General features: G+C 38.1%; 1 protein-coding gene across 1 annotated transcript in view; it reads left to right on the top strand.

Moving 5' to 3' along the window:
* LOC140236616 (KICSTOR complex protein SZT2-like) overlaps nt 1-21,623 on the top strand; it is an 86,163-nt gene that overhangs the window by 43,726 nt on the left and 20,814 nt on the right. The window contains exons 36-52 of the mRNA XM_072316537.1: nt 814-1,313; nt 1,921-2,170; nt 2,856-3,104; nt 3,749-3,884; nt 4,558-4,651; nt 5,697-5,826; nt 6,303-6,455; nt 7,328-7,427; nt 8,080-8,192; nt 9,585-9,700; nt 10,834-10,954; nt 11,436-11,560; nt 11,671-11,947; nt 12,544-12,717; nt 13,541-13,744; nt 14,792-14,865; nt 18,779-18,853. Coding sequence (XP_072172638.1) covers nt 814-1,313; nt 1,921-2,170; nt 2,856-3,104; nt 3,749-3,884; nt 4,558-4,651; nt 5,697-5,826; nt 6,303-6,455; nt 7,328-7,427; nt 8,080-8,192; nt 9,585-9,700; nt 10,834-10,954; nt 11,436-11,560; nt 11,671-11,947; nt 12,544-12,717; nt 13,541-13,744; nt 14,792-14,865; nt 18,779-18,853 — 2,891 coding nt within the window. The remainder of the gene's footprint in view (nt 1-813; nt 1,314-1,920; nt 2,171-2,855; nt 3,105-3,748; nt 3,885-4,557; nt 4,652-5,696; nt 5,827-6,302; nt 6,456-7,327; nt 7,428-8,079; nt 8,193-9,584; nt 9,701-10,833; nt 10,955-11,435; nt 11,561-11,670; nt 11,948-12,543; nt 12,718-13,540; nt 13,745-14,791; nt 14,866-18,778; nt 18,854-21,623) is intronic.

Genomic DNA, 21,623 nt, shown 5'->3' on the forward strand with positions numbered 1-21,623 from the left:
AAGTATGGTAACTTTGGTAACAATTACTGGTAATTCTGCAGTTTATGGTAAACATCAGTGCTTCCTTGCCTTTGATTACCTATAGAATAGTGTTATTATCATGGCAGTTACCATTGATATGTGGATTTATATACCGTTAATTGTAAAGTTACCATAGTCTTATGCAACACGTCCCTGGTTTTCTCTATCCCTGTCACCCTAGCCAGGCCCCTGCTCTTATTCTTCCTTCACCTCTGTGCAATGAGACCTTTTCCGTCTGTTTCTGTTTGAGTCATCGTCGTATCTAGCACATCATGTGAGATATTCAGGAAAAATAGGTTACATTTTCACAGATAAACTGAGAGTGGAGGTCAGATATTTGAACAAAGACCCTGTCCCTACAAAGAATTGTATGTATGTTGTCTTTTCTCTTGTGCTGATACTTGCTTGATAGACTTCTTCATTGACTGGGATCACTAAACTTTAAACTTCATTCTGCGTATGGCAGATAGGGGAATATAAATGATAAATATGCCATGAAACAGATGTGATTCTCTAGCATTCTATTCATGGAGATTCTTTACTCATTGTGTTAAAGACTACATTTTGTATTGCCAAGCTAAGAGACTTTGTTAAATTTAATGACATTTAGTTTGAAATTATTTGTCTGCATATTTCATGTGAATGAAACCGTGAGTGATAACAGTGTGCTGAAGGGATTGTTGCTGATAAATGACGTGATGTTAAAAAAACGAAGAAGAAAAACAACGTGTAAACTGAAGGAGTGCTAGCAGATTACTAATGGATATCTTACTACAATGAATCCACCTGTAGGACTAGTTGTCCCAACCACCACCATCATCTACACCCCTCCATCTCCTGAGAAGCACCCAGCCAAGAGGACCAAGGAGGAAAAGCAGGACGCCCCCTCTGACCCATCTGACCGGCAGCCACCTGATGCAGATTCTTTGGAGAAGGAGGACGGTGATGTTGCAAGTCATCGCCATGGCAACGGTGGGGAGGAAGAGGAGGAGGATGGGAAGCCAGGGCAGGAGATGGATGATGTGGAGGACGAGGCAACCCTGGATGAAGGTGTGACACTGGTCGCTATGGAAACCGAGAGTGAGAGTAAGAGTGAGCCCCTGCCAGCCGATGATGGGGCAAACGGCGAGGAGATTGGGGAGGGAAAAGCTGAGGATAGGGAGGAGAAGGAATCTGGTGAGGGAAGCGTGGACAGAGTGGAGGGAGAGTTTCCCACTGAAGGGGCGGAGGGCGATGACATGGTCCGACATGCGGAGGATAATATCTCCAGGAGCAGCGGCAGCTCTATCTTGGTATGTGTATCACTTGTTTTACACAGTGGAAAGGAGTATTTTCTAAATACACGTATCTGAGATGAGTATTTACATAGATTTAGCAAGAAAGCTGTAAGCTTGACTGTGCCTTCTTGAGCAAGAAAATTTTATAATACTTTAAATCATTAAGTGTATTTCTATAACACACATACCAAAGGGTATGTGAGGACTATCTCCACAACTCTGACATGACAGTTTTGTCTGTACTCATGGCTTTAGTCCCATATGAGTCTTTGTTCTTTACGGATGTGAAATGTGATATTAATAACGGTATATTACAGAGAAGAAGACTTAAGTAGAAGGACATCTGAAGTCATATTTTGTCTTATGTACATTCATTTGTTCATATATTTCCAAATGAATTTTATCAAGAGGTAGAAAGATTTATCATTACTAATTTGGATGAATGATAAACTGCAAAAAAAAATCACTACCATTTTTTTTTCTCTGTTCCTGTTTGCATATTAAGGAAGCATGTGTACATGCCTGGAATATTATGTGACTACTCTCAATAGGAAATCCAATTAATGCAATCGTTGGTTTACCTGTCTGCCTGTCAACCTCTCCATCTGTCTCTTGTTCAAAGGTGCTGTCTGAAGAACCAACGCTTGAAGACCCTAGCTGCATGGACCAGCCAGATGCCAGCCTTGAGGTTGCCGTGGGAAACCAGCCAGGTGGTGATGATAATGGTGATGATGCTGAGGATGGTAGTGACAAGGAGGAGGTGTTCAGCGGGGAGGGCTCGGAGGGAACCAGCACCCTGAGGAGAAGCAGCATCAGCTTTGAGGTTCTAACCCGGGCGAGCGACGAGGCCGTGCTCTCAGATGGAGAACTTGGTGAGAAAGAGTTTTCGCATCTTTTTAAAAGATGTTTATAAAGCTTGATCAGGAATTTGCATAGATGCATTAACCTGTTCAGTTATGATTGTGGCAGCATAGATTTGCTTGGTGCCTAAGATGACATTTGTCTTGGTGATATTCACTTGTGAAAGAATTGATGACATCAATTCTTGAGGTTGTGGTGCGCAACCTCAAGAATATTCTGGCATACGCTGTGCTGTCAATTCAATTTTAGTTTCATCAGCAAAGTATTTTTAATAGGCAGCTAGTGAATGCTGATTAACAGAAGGTACTAGCTAGAATTTGTAGTAATCAGTATGTTTTCTGGAGAGCAAGTGTAATGGGCAACTGTGCTTCTGATTCAAACCATGTAATGTCAGTTCTTGTGATCTCTGGTGTCTTCTAAGCAGCACAGTTATCAAAAACACTGTTATCACTGTATTGTCAAGCATTTTATACACCTTAACCGGAATCAATGCAAGAATTTGAGGAACTACAAAGAACAAGAAATGTGGTCAAACCTGCTTGTGCTGTAATCATATTTGTTCAATGAAGTTCCCTGTACAAATCAGGTGAGTATGTCATAGTTTAGTAACAGGTGTGTTGATTTTGGTTAGGTTTGCTTGACTTACAATGCTATTCTATTTACATGTATCTTTTTCTCCCGAATGTTTTCATTCAGCCTCAACCACTCTGTCCCACATTCCTGACGACACGCCCTCCCCTACCAGCCAAGTGACCAGCCCCTCCCCTGTGGGGTCCTCCACCTCCAGCTCACCAGTCCGGGTGCAGGTTGGGTCAGGGGGCCAGGAGGGGACCAAGAGGCCCACCCACAGCCGGCAGGGCAGTGGGGGTATATCCAGCGGGCCCTCCAGCCTGTTCCAGAGCTATGTCAGCCAGAGTGGCAGTACAGGAGACAATGATGAAGAAGGTGTGTGTGATTGTCAGGGGCAGCTCTCCTGGCTTCTCCATACATGTACTATGTGATCCTTCATCCATGCTTTGTATAGTTTGTAACCTTTGACCTTCTTGTAGATAGTATTTTTTATGTCCTAAAGAAATTCAAGTGTTAAATACTGCAGATTGAATGAATCTTTCTAGTTGAATGCTAAATAATTGTCATTCTAATGTTGGAAGTACTCAGAGCTGTTGTAAAAGTGTGATTGAGCAGAAATTATGAATCTGTCAGCAACCAACTGCAAATGTGTCAGAATGCATATCTAATCAAATCAAGCTGAATTCATCAGAAATACATTTGTATATTTCAGATTTTTTCTTAACTGTTTGTACTGTCAAATTGGCAGAACTTCCCAAATTCTACAAACAGAACTTGTTCGCTCATGACATTGGTTGCAAAACTTGCCAAAGTTTGAATAAAATTGTGTGTTCCCTGCACAAGCGTACAAACATGAAAAAACAAACAAACAAATAAACAAACAAACAATCAAACACTTTGACACTGCAGATAATAGAAAAGAAAAATGATAGAAAAGAGTATCCGTACGTAGGTCTGGTTGCAGTTGATGCGTAGTTGAAAGCTTCTGTGGCACAAAATTGTCCGTCCTGAATGTGCAGGTTACGAGGCCAGCTCCAGTGATGTCGATCCAGAAGAACTCGCCACCTCCACGGATGTCTTCCATGGCACAATGCCGGACTTTTGGCTCATTCTCAAACTCTGCAGGGACAAGGTCAACTTGTTCTTTCACACAAGGTAGCAAATGGCTCATGACTCGATATCTCTTTCTGTTTTTGTTTGTATGTCTGATAGAGAAAGTACAGTCATATACATATATATAATTTTTTTCATTTATTCATTTTTTATTCATATGCTTTTACCCTCTTTAAGTGATTTAACATGCTTGATCTGCATTTAAGTGTACAAATACACCAATTAATGAATTATAAAAGATATCAAAGAGAATGAAATGACATGATGTACATGTATTTGGTATTTATTCTCACTCCATTTTGTTCCCACCATGAACTGGTTTTAGCTCAGTAGATGGTGCCACTGCATTAACAACCACAGTTCCTTTGTGAAGTTGGACCTATATGTCTTGCACACCAGCTGTTTGGTATTTCAATATTCTCTTTCCGCCCCATTTTAGGTGACATGCTATCTTGCAACTCCAAACGTCACCAATACATACGTGTACATGCATGTACTGGTATATATGAAATATATTTTCTGTTAAGTGTTACACATTACCTACAATAACTCTTAATCATGCACTATAGACAGTGTAGCTATTGTTAGTTGTAATTATTATTTGATGTAGTTATTGGTAGTTGCCAACAGTAACCGCTAAAGGTGCATGTACTGACTAATTGGGTTGTTTTCATTTGTCATTGTTTTTTGTTGCTTCCTTTTTGTGTTGATACAGAGAAAGAAATGAGAGTAAAAAGTTACTGGATCAGAAGGAAACCTACCAGTTTGTGTCAGAAGCCATTTCAAACAAGTGTAGACTGGTGAACCAGGTAAGACTCTACACACCTGTGCCTATGATCTCGGTCTCCCTGGATTTTACTTCCATAGCTACAGTCCCTACATTTATATGAGCAACTTTGGTCATTCTGAGATTTATCTAAAGACTTCTATGTGATGACTTCATGAAACAGCTCCCTGGTTCATTATTCTGTGAAAGCTCCGCTGTGAGCTGTGTTTCAAATTTGAAGGTTTGTGTTGCCTATCACAAAGCATTCATTTGTACACCGTATATTTAAATCAATGATAATGATAATTCTGGTGTAGAATGTTCCACATAGAATTATGATAATGCTTAGTAGCACTGCAGTAACAATGACAGGAATAATAGTGGACATTAGTCATGTGTTAATGTTGTCCTGTATTATCATCTAAAATTGTATATTGAAGCAAATGCAGTTGGACATCACATTCTGTGTAAGATCTGCTGATATAGTATCGGTACTCATGTAATGATTGCAAGCCAATCTAATGACAGCTCTGCTTAATGCAACAAAATGCTATGTAATATCTCTGATATGTTTCTGTCATCACAAAATAGAGACTACAAGTTGCAAAATGTGGTCATACAATGTACTTTTGCTGAAAAATACCACTTTCCCTTGTTGATGTGTAAGTACAGTTGTACATCTACATCTACATCTGTACTAATATCATGACAAACAGTAACACAGGCATTTCATTTTCTGCACTGCCCTGGATTATTCATACTGTACCTCAGGTAGATTAGAAGATCACTTATTGTGCAGTGCCATCACTTGCCATGTGATAGCTATTATGTCTCTTTGAAATTTAACACTTGTCTAGCCATCGCTTTGTACAAGTGTCACTATAAGTTGGCATGATTTATTGCTATACCCATATACCGTGTTTTATGCGGGTAGTTTTCAAGGGTTAGTACAGAACACAGCATACATGTAAGTTATAGCCAACTTTAAGCAAGACAAGTTTGTCTCCTAATCCCTCACAACAAAGCAGGGGGACCACTAAATGATTGAATGATGATAACGTGATGGCATGCATCTTTGGTATCCATAGCGACTGCTGCTGCAGGAGCTGGACAACCGAAAGGTGTGCAACCGGTTGCTGGTCCCTGAGAGTGATGAGGACATCTGGAAGCAGGAGGACCACACCCTCCCCATTGAAAGGAGGCTCTCGGATGACCTAGGTGGGTTCAGGGTGAAGAGATGTCCCACCCATCTGATAAAGGAAATTTATGTGCTTGCGAGCATATAACCCTCATATTGAAGTGTTGCACTGATAAACGGTAGTACAGTACAGTATACCATACTCGTAAGAAAGAATGAATATGAGAAATGGTAACATTACTTCTGAAATGATTTACCTGTTTCAATCCATTGATTTGATCGTACTCTAGTGATACAATGATCTGACACTGAAGATGAAGTTGACTTCTGTTTGTCAAAGCTGTGACTGACTGATTTCAGGTCAAGACCTTTTTTTTAATAATTTTCAAAACAAGCATTATTCAATTATGAGTTTAATTTCTTGTACTGTGTTTCAATTGATCAGGTCATATTTGTGCATTTCTATTAAGCAGTAAACTCATAATCTGTCACTTTGATGAGGTTGGGCTTGCTTGTAATTCCAACTGATATTTATCAATATTCATCCCTTTTTCAGATGCTGATGAGAGTGAGCAAGAGGCTAAGGATTACTTGGCCGCCACCCTCGACTTCAACCCAGGCCACTTTGCCTGTGATAGGGTCTTTACTACATCACTCCAAGTGCACTCACGGCTCAAACCCTCACACAGACACGGGGCTGCATCCAGGGGTAACTTTGAAATTTCATGTTACTTGATTAAAATGTATTGGAATATGACTGTCACTGCAAAATCTGCTAAACCTTATTTTTGATTGTTGAAATGCAACTCAAATGTGAGATAAACTCATATTACATACTTCTGAAAATCAACATGTGATCATGAAAATGCACATCTCACAGAAAATATTTGTCATAGATGTAGCCTGTGGCAATTTATGCTTCATAGTGAGAATGTACAATTGTACATTGTAGGGGCCAACAAAAATATAACTCACAGAAGTAAGTATTTGAGATTCGTACTTGATTGTGAGAATGCAAATCAAACAAAATTTACAGTCAGTTTGGCTCTTGATGGTAACTGTTTGATTTTTGATAATGTTAGTTTAACAGGAAAATATTCATCAGAGTCATAAGATTTCAGAGATTATGGTTTGATCTGAACAAATCAATCAGATGAAAAAAACATTTATCACAGTGAAGAGATTGCAAGCATTGAGGAAGGGACCTGTATGCAGTAGTCTAACAATAACAAACCATAACATCACTAGACTGAATATCAAGGACATGATTTCCTCTAGTGGTTACTGGCTAATGCAGTCAGACTTTTCATCACCTCTATTAAAGTTGCATTGTGATATGCTAAAAAGAATATTGCAAAGGAATCATTATGGTAGAATGTTGAAAGTATAGTTTCCTCTGGCAAATGTAGACAAACTTTTAATCATGTCTGTGAAAGTTGTATTACAATATGGTTTCAATAATGGCAAGGAAATTATCTTCTTGGCAAATAGGTACCCCCCCCCCATCTCTTCCCCAAATGTAATGAAGTGACAACTTTCATTTTCATTGTCAGTGCTTGTTCCTGATTTTTTTCCTCGTAGGCTTACAGGCAATGAAAACGGCCCTCACTGCATTTGCTGTCCAAGATAGGAAAAATCTCTTTGTGTACAGGGAGAGCTCAGGGGAGGTATTCTATCTCAGGTAGGTACAGTGTACATTGTATATAAAAAGAATTTGCATTTTGTCATGTTGTCATACCCTTATTTGTGACTTTCATGGTACACTGTACAGATGCAAGAAACATGAACATTGGATGAAAGAAGATTGTATGAGATATCACAGTCACCCCATCCAATCACAGTGATGGAGAAAATTTAGATGTATCTGTTAGATCATACATACATGTAATTCTTGATTTCTGCGACTGAAGTCGTGTGAATTACTTTGTTATCCGTTATCTTCAAAACTCTCTATTGTGCTGTCTTCAGTAACCACACACAAGATTGAACTATTTTTCCAGTTGTTTGTATGGTCCCACAGAAAAATAAAGACGTACATGTACAGTAGGTTGTTAAACGTTTATAGATAACAATATTTGCTCTGATTTCTGTCACTGTTTATATTATAAGATAAAATGATTGCAAATATTGCTTCACATTCACATTTGACATTTCATTTCAAAGATATGAGATTCAGTTTGGCAAAATGCAATTACTCTATTGTATGTCGACGAGCCCCCCCCCCCCCCCCCCCCCCCCCATGAGAACATGTATTGATATATTTTGAGTGTTGGCCTGTATTCCAGGTGTTGTGATTTATTGCTTTGATATTTTCCTCTCCTATAACTCCCAAGACTCTATGAATCAACTGTGGCAGCAAACCAACCGGCCTCTTCTCGCCTCTGCTCGATAGCTGAGTCCTCTCACAGCGCCTCCCAGCCAAACTCTCAGCCAGCCTCACAGTCAGGTAGAGTGCCCAAAGGGGGATCCTTTATCATGGAACATTTCATGTGGTAATGTTTAATAGCAGTTCTTCTTTGGTGATCTTCAGGAAAGGGATAAGAGTGGATTGGGAGGCTGGGATGAGGGCATTCCTTGCCTACAGGAAGGAGAATTCCCTCTCAGTTTATATTTGTGGGTGTGTGTATGTGTGTGTGTGTGTGTGTGTGTGTGTAAAAGGAAATCATACATGTCCAATTTGAACTCTTTTAGATTGAAAGTGAATGTGTAACTGGCGTCACTGTGTAAAGTCTAGTGGCATCCTGTTGACATTGTGAATTAGATTACTGCACAATACTTTCTGTCAAATTGAATGAGCAAAGGTGTGAAAATGCTAGATCATTATATACATTTCACTCCAATCTGCCTTGTTCCTAGAGGAGGGTTAAAGGTCCTGTTTACCTTTGGGAGCAGCAATTTAAAAATGTTAAAGATATCTCATTTGATGCATATGTGTAGGTCTGTTGTATTACAAAACATCCTACCATATGAAATTGTTGCAGTAAAGCCTAAAATATAAGGAGATATCAGTATTTTTCTCATTAAACCATAACTGTAGACGGTTTAGTCTGGAAACTTTTTTTTATTATAAAAGTCACTATTGTTCACATTTTGTGTATTTAACAATACTTGATATCGATTATACAGATTCAAATTTTTACATTGGTTGTTTCTATAACTAACTCACATTTAAAGGGAAGATAAACCCCAATATTAATGTGGATTGAGTGAAAGCAGCAACATTAGTAGAACACATCAGTGAAAGTTTGAAGAAAATCGGACAATTGATGCAAAAGTTATGAATTTTTAAAGTTTTGGTGTTGTAACCGCTGGATGAGGAGACTACTAGAGGTTATGACGTATGAGTGGACTACAATATCAAGAAAATATAAAGAAAATACTACAAAAATCCATTTTTCATGAAAATTATAAATTCCATCAACTTGATATTGACATATGTTAAGGGTAGCAATTATTCCCCCTGCTTTCTGAAAGCGGTTGGTCCACTGCTCTTTCATAATTCCAGAAAAGTGAATTTTTGTTGAATATCCTTTATATTTTCTTTGTATTGTTGTCCACTCATACGTCATATCCTCTAGTAGTCTCCTCATCCAGCGGTTCCAACAACAAAACTTTAAAAATTCATAACTTTTGCATCGATTGTCCGATTTTCTTCAAACTTTCACTGATGTGTTCTACTAATGTTGCTGCTTTCACTCAATCCACATTGCTCTTTGGGTTTACCTTCCCTTTAAGAACTATTTTAAAGCACTAATGCTGGGTTTTTGTTTCTTCTGCAAATGGTGAATGATGCCAATTGCCAGTGGTAATCCTATCTTTATTGTATGTATACTTTCAGTGTCAAGAGCAACATCCATCCAATCTCTGAACACCATCCCTGGATCTTTTTACGTTGAGGATGACTCCATGTCTTCTCATATGGTGAGTGATGCTAACAAACATCCAAGAAATACTGTAAAAGTGAAGACTTTGGCGGTGTTGAAATTTTTCGCGCATTTCGCGCAACCAGAAACTAGCGCAAATAAAAGCACGCGAATATTTTTGCTTGCCATAGCATTATGTTCCAGTAGTTCATATCTTGATTTCCGGGAATTGTACTGTAAAAACATGCCAAAGTCAGCTTACCCCGCCAAGCATGAAAAATTAGTCGCACAAAAATATCCACTTTTACAGTAACAGAAAGTTTTCACATGCCATACTGACATGTCTAGCAGAGAGTACCAAGTGTGCATTTTTATTCTTGACAACAGCAAAGACTTTTTTATCTTTTATGAAGTGCAGTAGTATATCCCAACACTTAACTGTGTTTGTATTTGTTGACATTGGACATGAAAAGTATCCAAATAAAAGTATAAGGCAATATCACTATGTTAGCAATCAGTGCATGATAATGTCAGATCACGCAATCTACATTGTAAAAGGGAGATCTCTCCTTATGTCATTTTAGGAGTTCTTTGTAGTGAAGTTAAAACAGTTTTATTGAAACAGAGAGGAAATTTATCCACTATTCATATTAAATAAACAGGTCTACTTAAAAAATGCTGTAAGACACTTTCACATCCAAAGTCTGCTCCATCAGCACAAGTATGTGTATGAGATGACTGATTGGCGCAGTTTGTTAGCAGAGCAAGTACAGGCTGCACACGTGTACATATTTGCAAGAGTCATCGTTTCATATTGCTTATGTGCTATTTGGTGTAGTTTTGAGTGGAGAGCTACATTAACTTGTGTGAAACACAGGATTGTTGGCCTATGTCACTGGAAGAAGATATATTGTACAAATACAAGAGTTGTACATTGTATGTAGACCTACATGCATGCACTCGATGTTGCTGTAGTTTTGTTAGTACAGTGTACTTCCTAAACATTCAAATGATGGTATTAGAATACAGAGGACAGCTAGTTCAAGTCGGAAGTCCTTTAAAAGTATCAATACATGTTTGACCAATTGATATCGATGTATTCTTGTATGCTTGGTAGGCCCAGTTTCTCGTTCTTACTTTCAGATATCAAGTTCTTTAGTAGGGAGAATTACAGGCACAGATTCGTTGTGAATTATTTGTTTGTTTGTTTCTTTTTGTTTGCAGGGTTCGCGCAGCGATTCTAGCTTTGACACCCAGTCCATTTCCTCAGTGACCACCAAGGTGTCCAGTCTACAGGGTGGACATCACATCATCAGGGTGGATGTCTTTGGTGTCACTACTGCAGGTAGGCTCGTGACATTAGCTTGTCATCTATTGCATATTCAACTGCATTTTTCAGCAGGGTTTTTATCGTTGACAATTTTGTGGGTTGGATGCTACTTGCAAATTCAACAACACCCGCACAAAATATGAACTTTGATTGCATCGTGAATGCAACGTGTACTGTACATATGCATTTCTATGCCCATTGCTGAACTCTACTATCACAAATTTTATAACCACTTGCAACACTTGTGATGGTTATTTAGGACCAGAGTCATACAAACAGTCAAATACCAGAAGATGTATTTTGCAAAGAGTTAAACACTTTAGGCTGCTTTGCCTTTGTTTGGCTAAACCCGTTGAGGACGAGCTGATTCTTCCATAACATGCATTTTCCATAGACACCTGCCCGAGTATACTTGGGTTTTGTCTTGGATAGGTGAAAGATCTCTCACAATATTTTGCAAATGTGAGCTCTGAAAATGTCTTTCAAACTGCCACAGGCCAGGAGATCACAAATGACCTTGTCGACCTCCTGAGAAAGAAGTTGGAGTCTGCCACACTGGACGTAATTGCTGATATGCTGGCCAGGAACCCTCTGTGTAAGCTGACCCCAGATGATGTCCAGGTAAGATACCACTATTGGACTTCGCTACTTTAACCCATTTGAGGACAAGCTTTTTTTTGCTAAAACACATTTCCCATGGTTAACTGTCTCATTTTCTTTTCCCACCATAGTTCATTCAGCCATGGAACAAGCCTCCCACCGAGTCCTACCAATTCACCATCCCCCAGTGGGTGATGCAGTACCTCAACTCCGTCCGCTACTACCTGCGCCAGAACCTGCTCCAGAACCAGTTCCTGCACCCGCCCAAGTACATCGACGGCAAGCCCGAGAACCACTTCCAGGACTGTCACAGCTGGCAGGTCCCCACCGGGCACGGTGTTCTGATGGAGCCCAGCGAGGCGGACGTCTTTCTCTACAACAGGCCGCACCAAGCCGAAGGTGGAACTGGTATGTCCAGTGACGGAAGATGAAACGTTGTTCACTCTGAAAAGTCACAGCATAGTACATCTGATGTTAGATATTCTCTTACATGTCCATTGGTGCTATGTAGGAGGTTGTATTGCGGTGTGGATGTCTTACTATAAAATGTCCTAGCAATTAAACTATGAAGAAAGACTGATATTCATGCAGTGAAACAAAGTTTAATGGAAGCTTGAGATGCATTGTCAATTCTCAGTACAGTAATGTACAAAGTTTTTTTCTTTTTGTGAACTTCACTGCCAAAGGAGAACAGTAAATTGCTATGATGTGCACACACTCATTTTCAAAACAGAAGAAGTGTACAACATTGGTATTGTTATACTCTTAATAGATACCTGCTAAACTTTTACAAATGGTATTTTTTAGTATCCATGGTCATCCCAGGAACTTAGTAGTAAAAGAAGTCAGGAAGTCGGTAGTAAATGTGAATATGAATGTGAATATGTGACTCATGAAATATGTGTTTACTTTAATACAGTGTGTAAAATGAGTGTAGAGGGAATAAACCTCCCATTCTGATTACTCTACATCTTAATCACATCAATTTTCATTCATTATATCAGGTACTGCTTGTGTAGCCACCAGTCTGGTAGATGGAGGGGGCAACCCTGTGGTCTTGATGGACTGCCCGTTGCCATCGGTCGTCTCCCACAAGGATCCTTTCGGTCAGATGGATTTCCAGACCCTCATCAACACCAGTCTGTATGCACCCAACCAGACCCCATCCAAGAATCCAGGTGGGTTCAGCACAGTTTGTGACCTGAATGTATTCATGTGTGTGATTTAATACTTCACTGCATAATTTCATGGGTGCAGAGTGTAGAAATATACTTCTATGCATGCATAGTTGTAAATTAATTCTCAGTCTGCTCTGTGTTAATGTCCAATGAGCTTGAAATCATCACAAAATCCTGTGGTTTGGAATAATAAAAAGGACATCATTCAGAGAACTACTTCTGGATGGGACACAGCTGTACAACCTACTGCGCATTCACCCCAACCTCACTCAAAAGGGCTCTCAGTCATAGCCGGGGAGACTGCAGTTGAGTGTAATACGATTTCCTCTAAAAAACACCATTTTCCCCCATTTTCAGGGAGATAGAGAACAATACTGCATGTGACTTTAATGGCAGTCCAGTGGATATGGAACAATTGTGATTTGTTTGCTCATGTATGCATGAGAGAATCACATGATACAGTATACGCCATCCTGTTTTTATTTTCACAAATTTTGTATTAAAGTGGGATGCTATTCACAAATTTAACTAAACATGTAAATATTAACTCTGATCCTGACATGAATGTGATGTGCACACATATATATCTCTGTCCTTTATCAGCTGGACTTCACTATTGAGAATTCAACCACTCTCAGAATTGTCAGGGAGTTCTGATTCACACACAAAAAAATTAGGCTTGTAGATATATGGTGTATACAGTACATCATATGCATTGTTTTTAACTCCTAATTGGCAGTTAGTTAGGTGAAGGCAGGGCTTGCTGTGAATATGCTTCCGATATCTGTCGCATTACCGATTCCCGATTTGGTGCATGCCGCAGGACCTGTGGCACTGATCCAGTTCTTCATTTGGCGTCGGGGCAGCGTGGACCTCGCCCTGCAGTTACAGCATGCTGTGGAGCACGCCCTATGCGACACGCTGACCGAATACTACGTCCTCACCGCTCCCGTGGCCCACATCCCGGGCGAGGAGACGAGGCCGAAGAGGGAACATGTGTCCTCACCTCCGCCTTCACCCACTATAGGTAAGATGTCCCCCCAAAGACAATATTTGTTATTTTGTTCATGGTAGGCATTCCAGTATACTGTAAAAGTGGATAATTTCGCGCAACTAATTTTTCGCGCTTGGCCGTGCAAGAAGACTTTCGCATGTTTTTAATTCCGCGGAATCAAGACATCACGTACTGGAACATATGGCATGCAAAAATATTTGTGTGCTTTTATTTTCATGCTAGCTTCTGGTTGTGCGAAATGCACGAAAATTTCAATTTCCACTTTTACAGTATTGCAAGGAAGGACCACATTTCTATAATATCGGGATGAATATAGTGCCTGCTACTTTCTTTGCATGGTACTGTAAGACATGATTTAAGTGATGTCAGTCATATTGACTGATACACATCCTCAAGTAATGCAAGAAAATATTATGTTGGGTAGGACAACATTCTGAAGACCTTCTTTAAAAGAAACTATGAAATATAATGAACATAGTTTCACTAGACATATTTTGTGTTTTAAAGGTATTGTAAACATATCATAACATCAAACATTGCACATGAATGTAGTCTGTGTAGTCAAATTGCTAATTCGTTTGGGGAAAGGTGTGTATGTAATGGGGTAAACACTTGAATAAAAACTCAAGAATTACTATATAATATCTTATTCCTATTCAGTTTTAGTAATCTATTTGCAGTATGATATTGAATTTCACAAAGCTTTGGCTGACTCTGAGAAAGATCAAAGTCAAATTCTAATATATTTAAATTGTATCAGTGCAAGTATGTGTATTTGATGTCATTTCATGAAAGAGGACATGTTTTACATTTATAGGGCAAGTTTCAGACAGAATTGTGGAACAATCTCAGAAAACAAGAGTGAACATATTAAGTTTAATTCATGTCTTACATGAAGCTACTGTACTAATGGTATAGCATATGAACTAGATTATTTGTTGACATTCTGATGTCAGTAATTTGACACCTCCTGTTTATCCAGGTCTGTTTCATTTAAAAGTTGACTTCAAGTTTTGTGCTTATATTTTTATATGTGACATCCATAACCACTCTTTCAAGCTTATGTGGAACCAGGGAAATATGCATTGGCTGACCCCAGAAAGAGGCCAACCTCTTCTCCAGTTGGCATGAAGGTGAGCTTGCTGAGCACCATCCATGTTTTACTTTCAAAAGTTTCCAAACAATGCTACTCATGTAAATATCATGACAGTATTAAAGAGTACCAGGAAAAGGTGTTCATGTGAATAAAGGGGAACAGATGGAATGTACCATTAGCTACTAACAATTTCCAATAATCAAATAAATATTTTTAGCATAATGAAATGTTATAGTCTTTGTGAATTATCTTTTGCGGAATACTAACTCGCAAATCACAACAAACATTTGACACGCCATAATGCATTCAATTACAAATACTAGCCGTGCTCTCAAACACCAAAGCGCCTGCAGCAGCAAGGTCAGATTAAAGACTTTTTGTAACCAACCAAGAGCATTTCACAGCTTTGTTCTGTGCAATGACAAAATGACTCCCCACAATGACCACTATATCAGTTATGCCCCTCTTTTGTGGTGATGACGAAATACACTTTTTGAAGTTTGTACAGGATGTGCCAGGTTACTGGAGGTAATGGGTTAAATTAGTCTTGATTCAGACTGTGATCCATATCATGATTGCTGAATTTGATGAGATCATTGTCATAACTCTTTGAAATTTCATCACAGTCCATCAGTAGTGTTTTCTGCAACATCGCTTTGCAGTAGACAGACAAGTAAACTTGCCAAGTAAAAAAAAAAATAAATGAAATTAAAATAGAATAAAAAATAGTATGATATTGTGAAATAAAGGGGCTAGAAAATAACCTCCAGTGCTGGAGGTAGAGCTTGAAATGTGCTCTTCAAAAGGTAGTGACCTATCAAAGCAGAGGTACAGAATGACATAATGGTCATGTAGAAATTTTGCAGGCAGTAGCTGGCTCAAAAATAAATTGAATAAAATCTCCACTCAAAAAAAAAAAAAAAAAAAAAAAAAAAAAAAAAAAAAAATGGGGAAGAATATGGTTGAATAACAAAGAGAAAATAATGTAAAGGCAAAACATTTTTTTCTGTTTCTAAAATAAAAATAGGTAGTTTTGTGTAGTACCTTTTCCTTGTTACTTTTTTTTTTATGAGGGGAAGGTTGATGGAGGTGACGTAGTGGGAATAAAATGCTACAAATGCTACAAAATGTTTTGCACACATCTCACAGACATTTAACTTTTCATTGCTGAGTAACCCAAGGCTTAATATTTCAGTTGCCAAGTTTGCTCTTGGTAAATAGCGAAAATGCCACCTCATCAAGCAGCATAAAATCATTTTTGCTGGCTACATTACAAGTCCCAGAAGTAAACTGCACTCAGCACTAGACTTGGGCTCCAAAGCAACCTCATCCTTTTTAGTGATGAAGACATCTTGCACACTTCTTTTCGACAGTTCTGATTCATTCCTTAGGTCAAATACTATTTGATGTGATGTGCAGTGATTGTTAAAATTACATAGAAATTGTGTGCTCTGTCTATCTTCTCAAACTCTAACGTGAGATTTGTTTAATATTTTTTCTGTTCATTTTTTTTTTCTTTTTGTGAGTGGTTGAGTTATAAAACATGCAAGGGGGTGGGGGATAACATAGATTAGTGTGAGGGATTTTCAGAATTTTGAATTACTGTGATTTTTTTTCAAAGTGAAAAAGGAGAAAGTCTGTTAAAAGATACAAAAAGAGTTTGATGAGACTTTGACTTGCCTCGTTCTATATTTCATTAAAACATAAATCTACATTACCAAGTACATCTATATTCATAATAGGACACACCTTTTGTTGATACAAACTGAGAAAAGTTTTATTTATTGTTTTACATGTAGTTACTCTTTTTTTTGATAGCATATATTACATAAAATAATGGTGTACTAACAACACAAAATACAATGTATCAGTCTCAGAGATTAGAGACAATGAAGCACAAATTTTTCTCCCTTTTCTAATGGGCATATCCATGTTCCTCTTTAGAAATTGTGCTTATTCTATTATCTGTGATTAATTCTAGTGATCTGCAGTGTATGGAAATTTCTTTAACCTCTGTATTGTTCTGTACTAGTTGGACCTAAAAAACCCAGTTATTACCTAGTTTACCCTTCAAGTGGTTTGCCCATATGATTTTCAGTAGTGCTATGCATTGTTACAGTGTAGTTTTAGCTGTGTTTTGACTGTTTAATTGAACTGATGACTTTCAATAATATAATAATACCTTATACGTTCTTCACTGCCACTGTAGGAAAAGTCATGTATCTGCATGAGTAGATACTATATTAGATTGTTAAAATAAGCATGTAGCTTTCTGATCCTTTTTCCCCCTCCAAGTACCACATTGTGAAGCATTTCTGTTATTGTTTTGAATGAAGAAATCGGAAGGAATGATATACTGTGAATCAAGTTTGAAAATGTTAGCCATCTCCAAGCTACAGTATGACAATAATAACACATTAGACCATCACAGATGGTATCTTGTGCCAAACCTATCAAACTCAGCCAATCAGTTTAATAACCATAAAAGGAAATGAAATGGAGGCTTCTAGTAAACAGCAGAAATATTTCAAATTGCCATGCAGTTATTTGACTTTGTTAGGGGAGAAGTCAAATGTAGCCATACCAGGATTGCTGCGAGATGTATGGAGGAAATGTTCCTTAATATATCTTGTCCTTCTAACATGACTTTGCTCTCCTGTACATGTAGCTTCATGCTTTTTGCAAGTAACTTGAGATTATCAGAAAAGAAATGCTCAACGACCTTGTTCTACATGCTTGTATTCCAAATAGCCATCAATCCTTTGCTGAATTGCATGTAAATGATTATATTGATATGTACATTATGATTTTATTAAAGAGATTTTTTTTTTCACTCTTATCCAGAACAATGTATTTTCAGTGATGTTACCATGGTTACAAATGCAGGAATTTGACCTTGTTAGCATCTTGTTAACATTGTCTCTTAGAGGTCAATGCACTGTGAAAATGAATTATGCCAGTTATAACCTCACTCTAGTTCATAACACTAGTTTGTGTTGTTCTAACTGCTTTGATATTTTGCTCCTCGGAAACTGTCTTTGATTTATTTAAAGGGTTTGCTGGTTTCCAGTTTTGTTTAAAAGTTGCATGTCCTTTGAAAAATGTTGAATGATTTAGTTTTGTTTGATGGCGTGTTGATGGTTTCCATCAATAAAAAAAAAAAAAGAATATTTCTAAAGACAAGCTTTTCAGCATCATTATGATCAGTTCCTTCCTTTAAGCTGCAGAGCTTTTTCAGCACACTCTACATCTGCATCAAACTAGGTTGTGTAGTCATGATATTGTTATACTATAGCTTTATGCTAGAATCTGCACATTTTAGTTTTGACAATGATTTTTAGCATTTACTTTGAATGGCAGACACATCAACATTTCATTTGGTCCATCTAGCACCAGAGGCTTTGCAAAATGCTTAACTTTGACTTCTTTAAGCACTTTTTTTTTTGCCTGTTTTGTTGGCCGACAAAGTAATTGAGTCAATATGCAGGAAAATCTTTGGAATGAACTTAAAAGTAGCCTCTTGAAAATTAAGAGTTTAAGCAGCAAGTCTTAATTACATGGTAGAAATATTGTCCTTTGTTTCTGTTCCAATAATTTTTTTCTTAGAATTTACAAGGAGTGGGGCTGGGTTTGTGGCCCTACAGACTTACAATGTGAAAATCACTATCACATGTTTAACGCGTAGGCCAGTGGTAGAATGGAAGAGATAGAAACACACACAAGTGTATGGTAGCACAGTAGTGCATTACTATACAATGATGTGTCTTCTTATGAGGATGAGTGTGTTTGTGGTTGTTGTTGAGAAGACTTTGATGGTCTCGCCAGGCACCAGAAGATGTGCTGTATATAATGAGATGGAATGGACTGGCCCTGTACGATCACCATGCATACTATACACATCCCGTTTTAACCAATTTTCCATGACTGCTCGTTAACCGCTTAATTTGCAGCGCTCCATGTCTGTGGGAGAGAGCCCCCAGTTCTTCAGCACTGATATAAAGCTGCTGCTGAAGAGAATACAGAAGGTAGACACAGAGTGATGGTCATTCGCAAGAGACTCTTTTTTTTTTTTCCTCTTGTGGTGTTGCATTCCATTTTGTTTGTTTCTTTACATTATATGGAAAGATGTGATTTTTGGCCTTGATGGGGACAGAAAAGTGGTATTGTTGTCAGCAGGAGCAGAGTACTTTTGGAACAAACTCTGCTCAGATCCTGTGCAAGTACTTAATGAAATGATATCCATATGAAGCGTCTTGATCATTTCAAATATATCAAAGCTTGTGTTTACGATGCATTCATTGATAAACTGTATCTAACAGTTAGACACTGCCCATGCACACATATTGCTCTCTTTAAAAAATCTCGAAAAAAGATTGAATAGATATCCAACTTGCTGGTTTTGCAGTTTCTTTTCTTATCACCAAAGTGAAGTATGTTGAGCTCTACAGTGGTCGACAATTGATATTGTAGCTTCAAAGTGACAAAATTTGTCCAGATATGGAGCAGTGTCTCTTCAACAAACCCCTTTTCTGACGGTGAATTTCAAGATGACAATACCACTTTTTTTTTCCCTTTGAGCATACACATGTATAGCAACTTGTAGTCTGCGCTTCAGCCTGCATGTGCCACAAATAACACACATTAACGCTTTGACAAGATCAGCCATGTTACGTGCAATTAATCGCAACTCATATCAGCATTGCAGCCACTCACCGCTTTGGAGCAAAGATTTTTAAATTTCTTTTCATTTTTGAAAGTAACTGAGAACATTTGTGCAGCCACTTTGGAGTGCATTTTCTGGAGGATTTCTGAAAGCAGAACATTTTATGCACAACAATAGTCATGAGATGGAAATTAATGTCTAGGTGTTCTCTTTTACAGCTACATGCACACGTGACAAAAATGTATTTCTGGAAAAAAAAAACAAGTTGAAATTTGTTTAGACTTGACTGATGTCGAAATGGACCCTTTTTTTTATTTTAAAGATACGTATATGGAATGAATAAACAAAGTGTAGGGTACTAGGGTCTTTAGGGTCTTAAAGTCCACTTTCATAAGCATAAGGATTGAGTTAATGTTAATTTAGTAGAATACATTATGGAAAGTTTGAGGAAAATCAGACAATCTGTTCAAAAGTTACAAATTGTTGAAGTTTCTACACAGTCACTGTTGGATGAGAAGACTTCTACAGTATATGATGTCACATGCATAGAACGATATAAGGAAAATATAAGAGAATTCCACAAAACTTCATTTTTTTGAGAAAAAAAAGTACTCATTCCCTCAGCTCGCTACTGACATATGTTAAGGGTAATGTTATTCCCCCTGCCTTCTGAAAGAGGCAAGTCATGTGCTCTTACTTATTATGTGAGAAAAGTGAAAATATGTTGAATTTTCTTTCTACTTTCCTCATATCGTTCTACACATGTGACATCACAAGCTGTAGTAGTCTTCTCATCCAGCGATGGCGGCACTGAAACTTCAAAATTCATAACTTTTGAGCGGATTGTCCAATTTTCCCCAAACTTTCACTGATGTGTTTTAGTGATATTTCTGCATTCTCTCAATCCTAATGTATATGAAGGTGGACTTGTTCTTTGAATGGAATCACAATAGTTGGTCTGATGTTGCTCCTAACCAAATCAAACAAACTATCTTGTCAGGGGTCAAGTCCTGTGGGATGATTATTACACTGTTTATGGCAATAACAGAAGCTGGGGTACAATTCAACTAACCACCTGTGAGGTGATGTGAATTTAACTTGATTAATGGCATCAGGGGGCAACCCTGTAATCATCCCTATGTCTTTAAATTCTTGATGCCAAAATTTCAGAAGCCTTTCCATGATTGTCATGAAGATTTTTAGGGTTTTCAGATACCCTTTGTTTGTGTTGGGCAAATGTTTGTCAAATGTATGCTGCTTTTAGGATTTTAATACTTACAACAATATGATTTGAAATGAAGCATGGGATGTTGAAAGATACTTGTTTGTGTATACAGAGCTCGACAATTGGGGAGGCCTGGTGGTCCGGCAGCTTAATCGATGTTTGGCCACCAGATTTCCCAAAGTGCTATCTTTTGATGGCCTGATCGGGCAAGTAAAATTCAAAATTGACTGCTATATTCCTTTTATTTCGGGCCAATACATTTTTTCTTAAAATACAAGTGACATGAACAGGCCACCAGAGAAAAAAGTTAGTGCTGAGAACTGATACATACTTTTTTTTCTCTCTCTCTCACTCGTTCAGTCAAGCAATTTGTCAAAAGTAGAGAACAGTTTTAAGGGCAAGTGTCCTTTGCACCTTTATATGCCCAACAATGGGTTCTAGTTGGCCTATGCTGGTGGGTATGTAGGCTACTTTCTGTATTACTCTGGTGGGCATTGGAAACAGTCTGTACTGTGATATAATATGCTCTGGTACGTGTACATAATTATACTATAAATATCATTAAACCAGCATTGCTGCTGGTGGTATGTATATCAGGTATTGCTAACATTCTATTTATCCCGAGTGTTGTTTGTGTTATTCTACATCACAATCAAACATATTATTAGCATACGCCTTTTAGCCAGCAACTTTGATTTTGCTTTCCACTGAGATCTCTGGTGAACTAATGGGTCAATATAACGTAGGCTGTTTTCCCTCGTTTTGTCGCATTCATACGTCCGTACATTACAAAAATCAATCAATAGCAAGGTGACAAAAAAGTTTACAGCAGGCATCTGTTTGGTTGAAGACAGTGTTGTCTATTCCTTTCTATGTGTACCCTGTTTTGCATATAATGTGGTCTTCT

Source organism: Diadema setosum, chromosome 13 (assembly GCF_964275005.1).
Source record: "Diadema setosum chromosome 13, eeDiaSeto1, whole genome shotgun sequence".
Classification (NCBI taxonomy): Eukaryota; Metazoa; Echinodermata; class Echinoidea; order Diadematoida; family Diadematidae; genus Diadema; species Diadema setosum.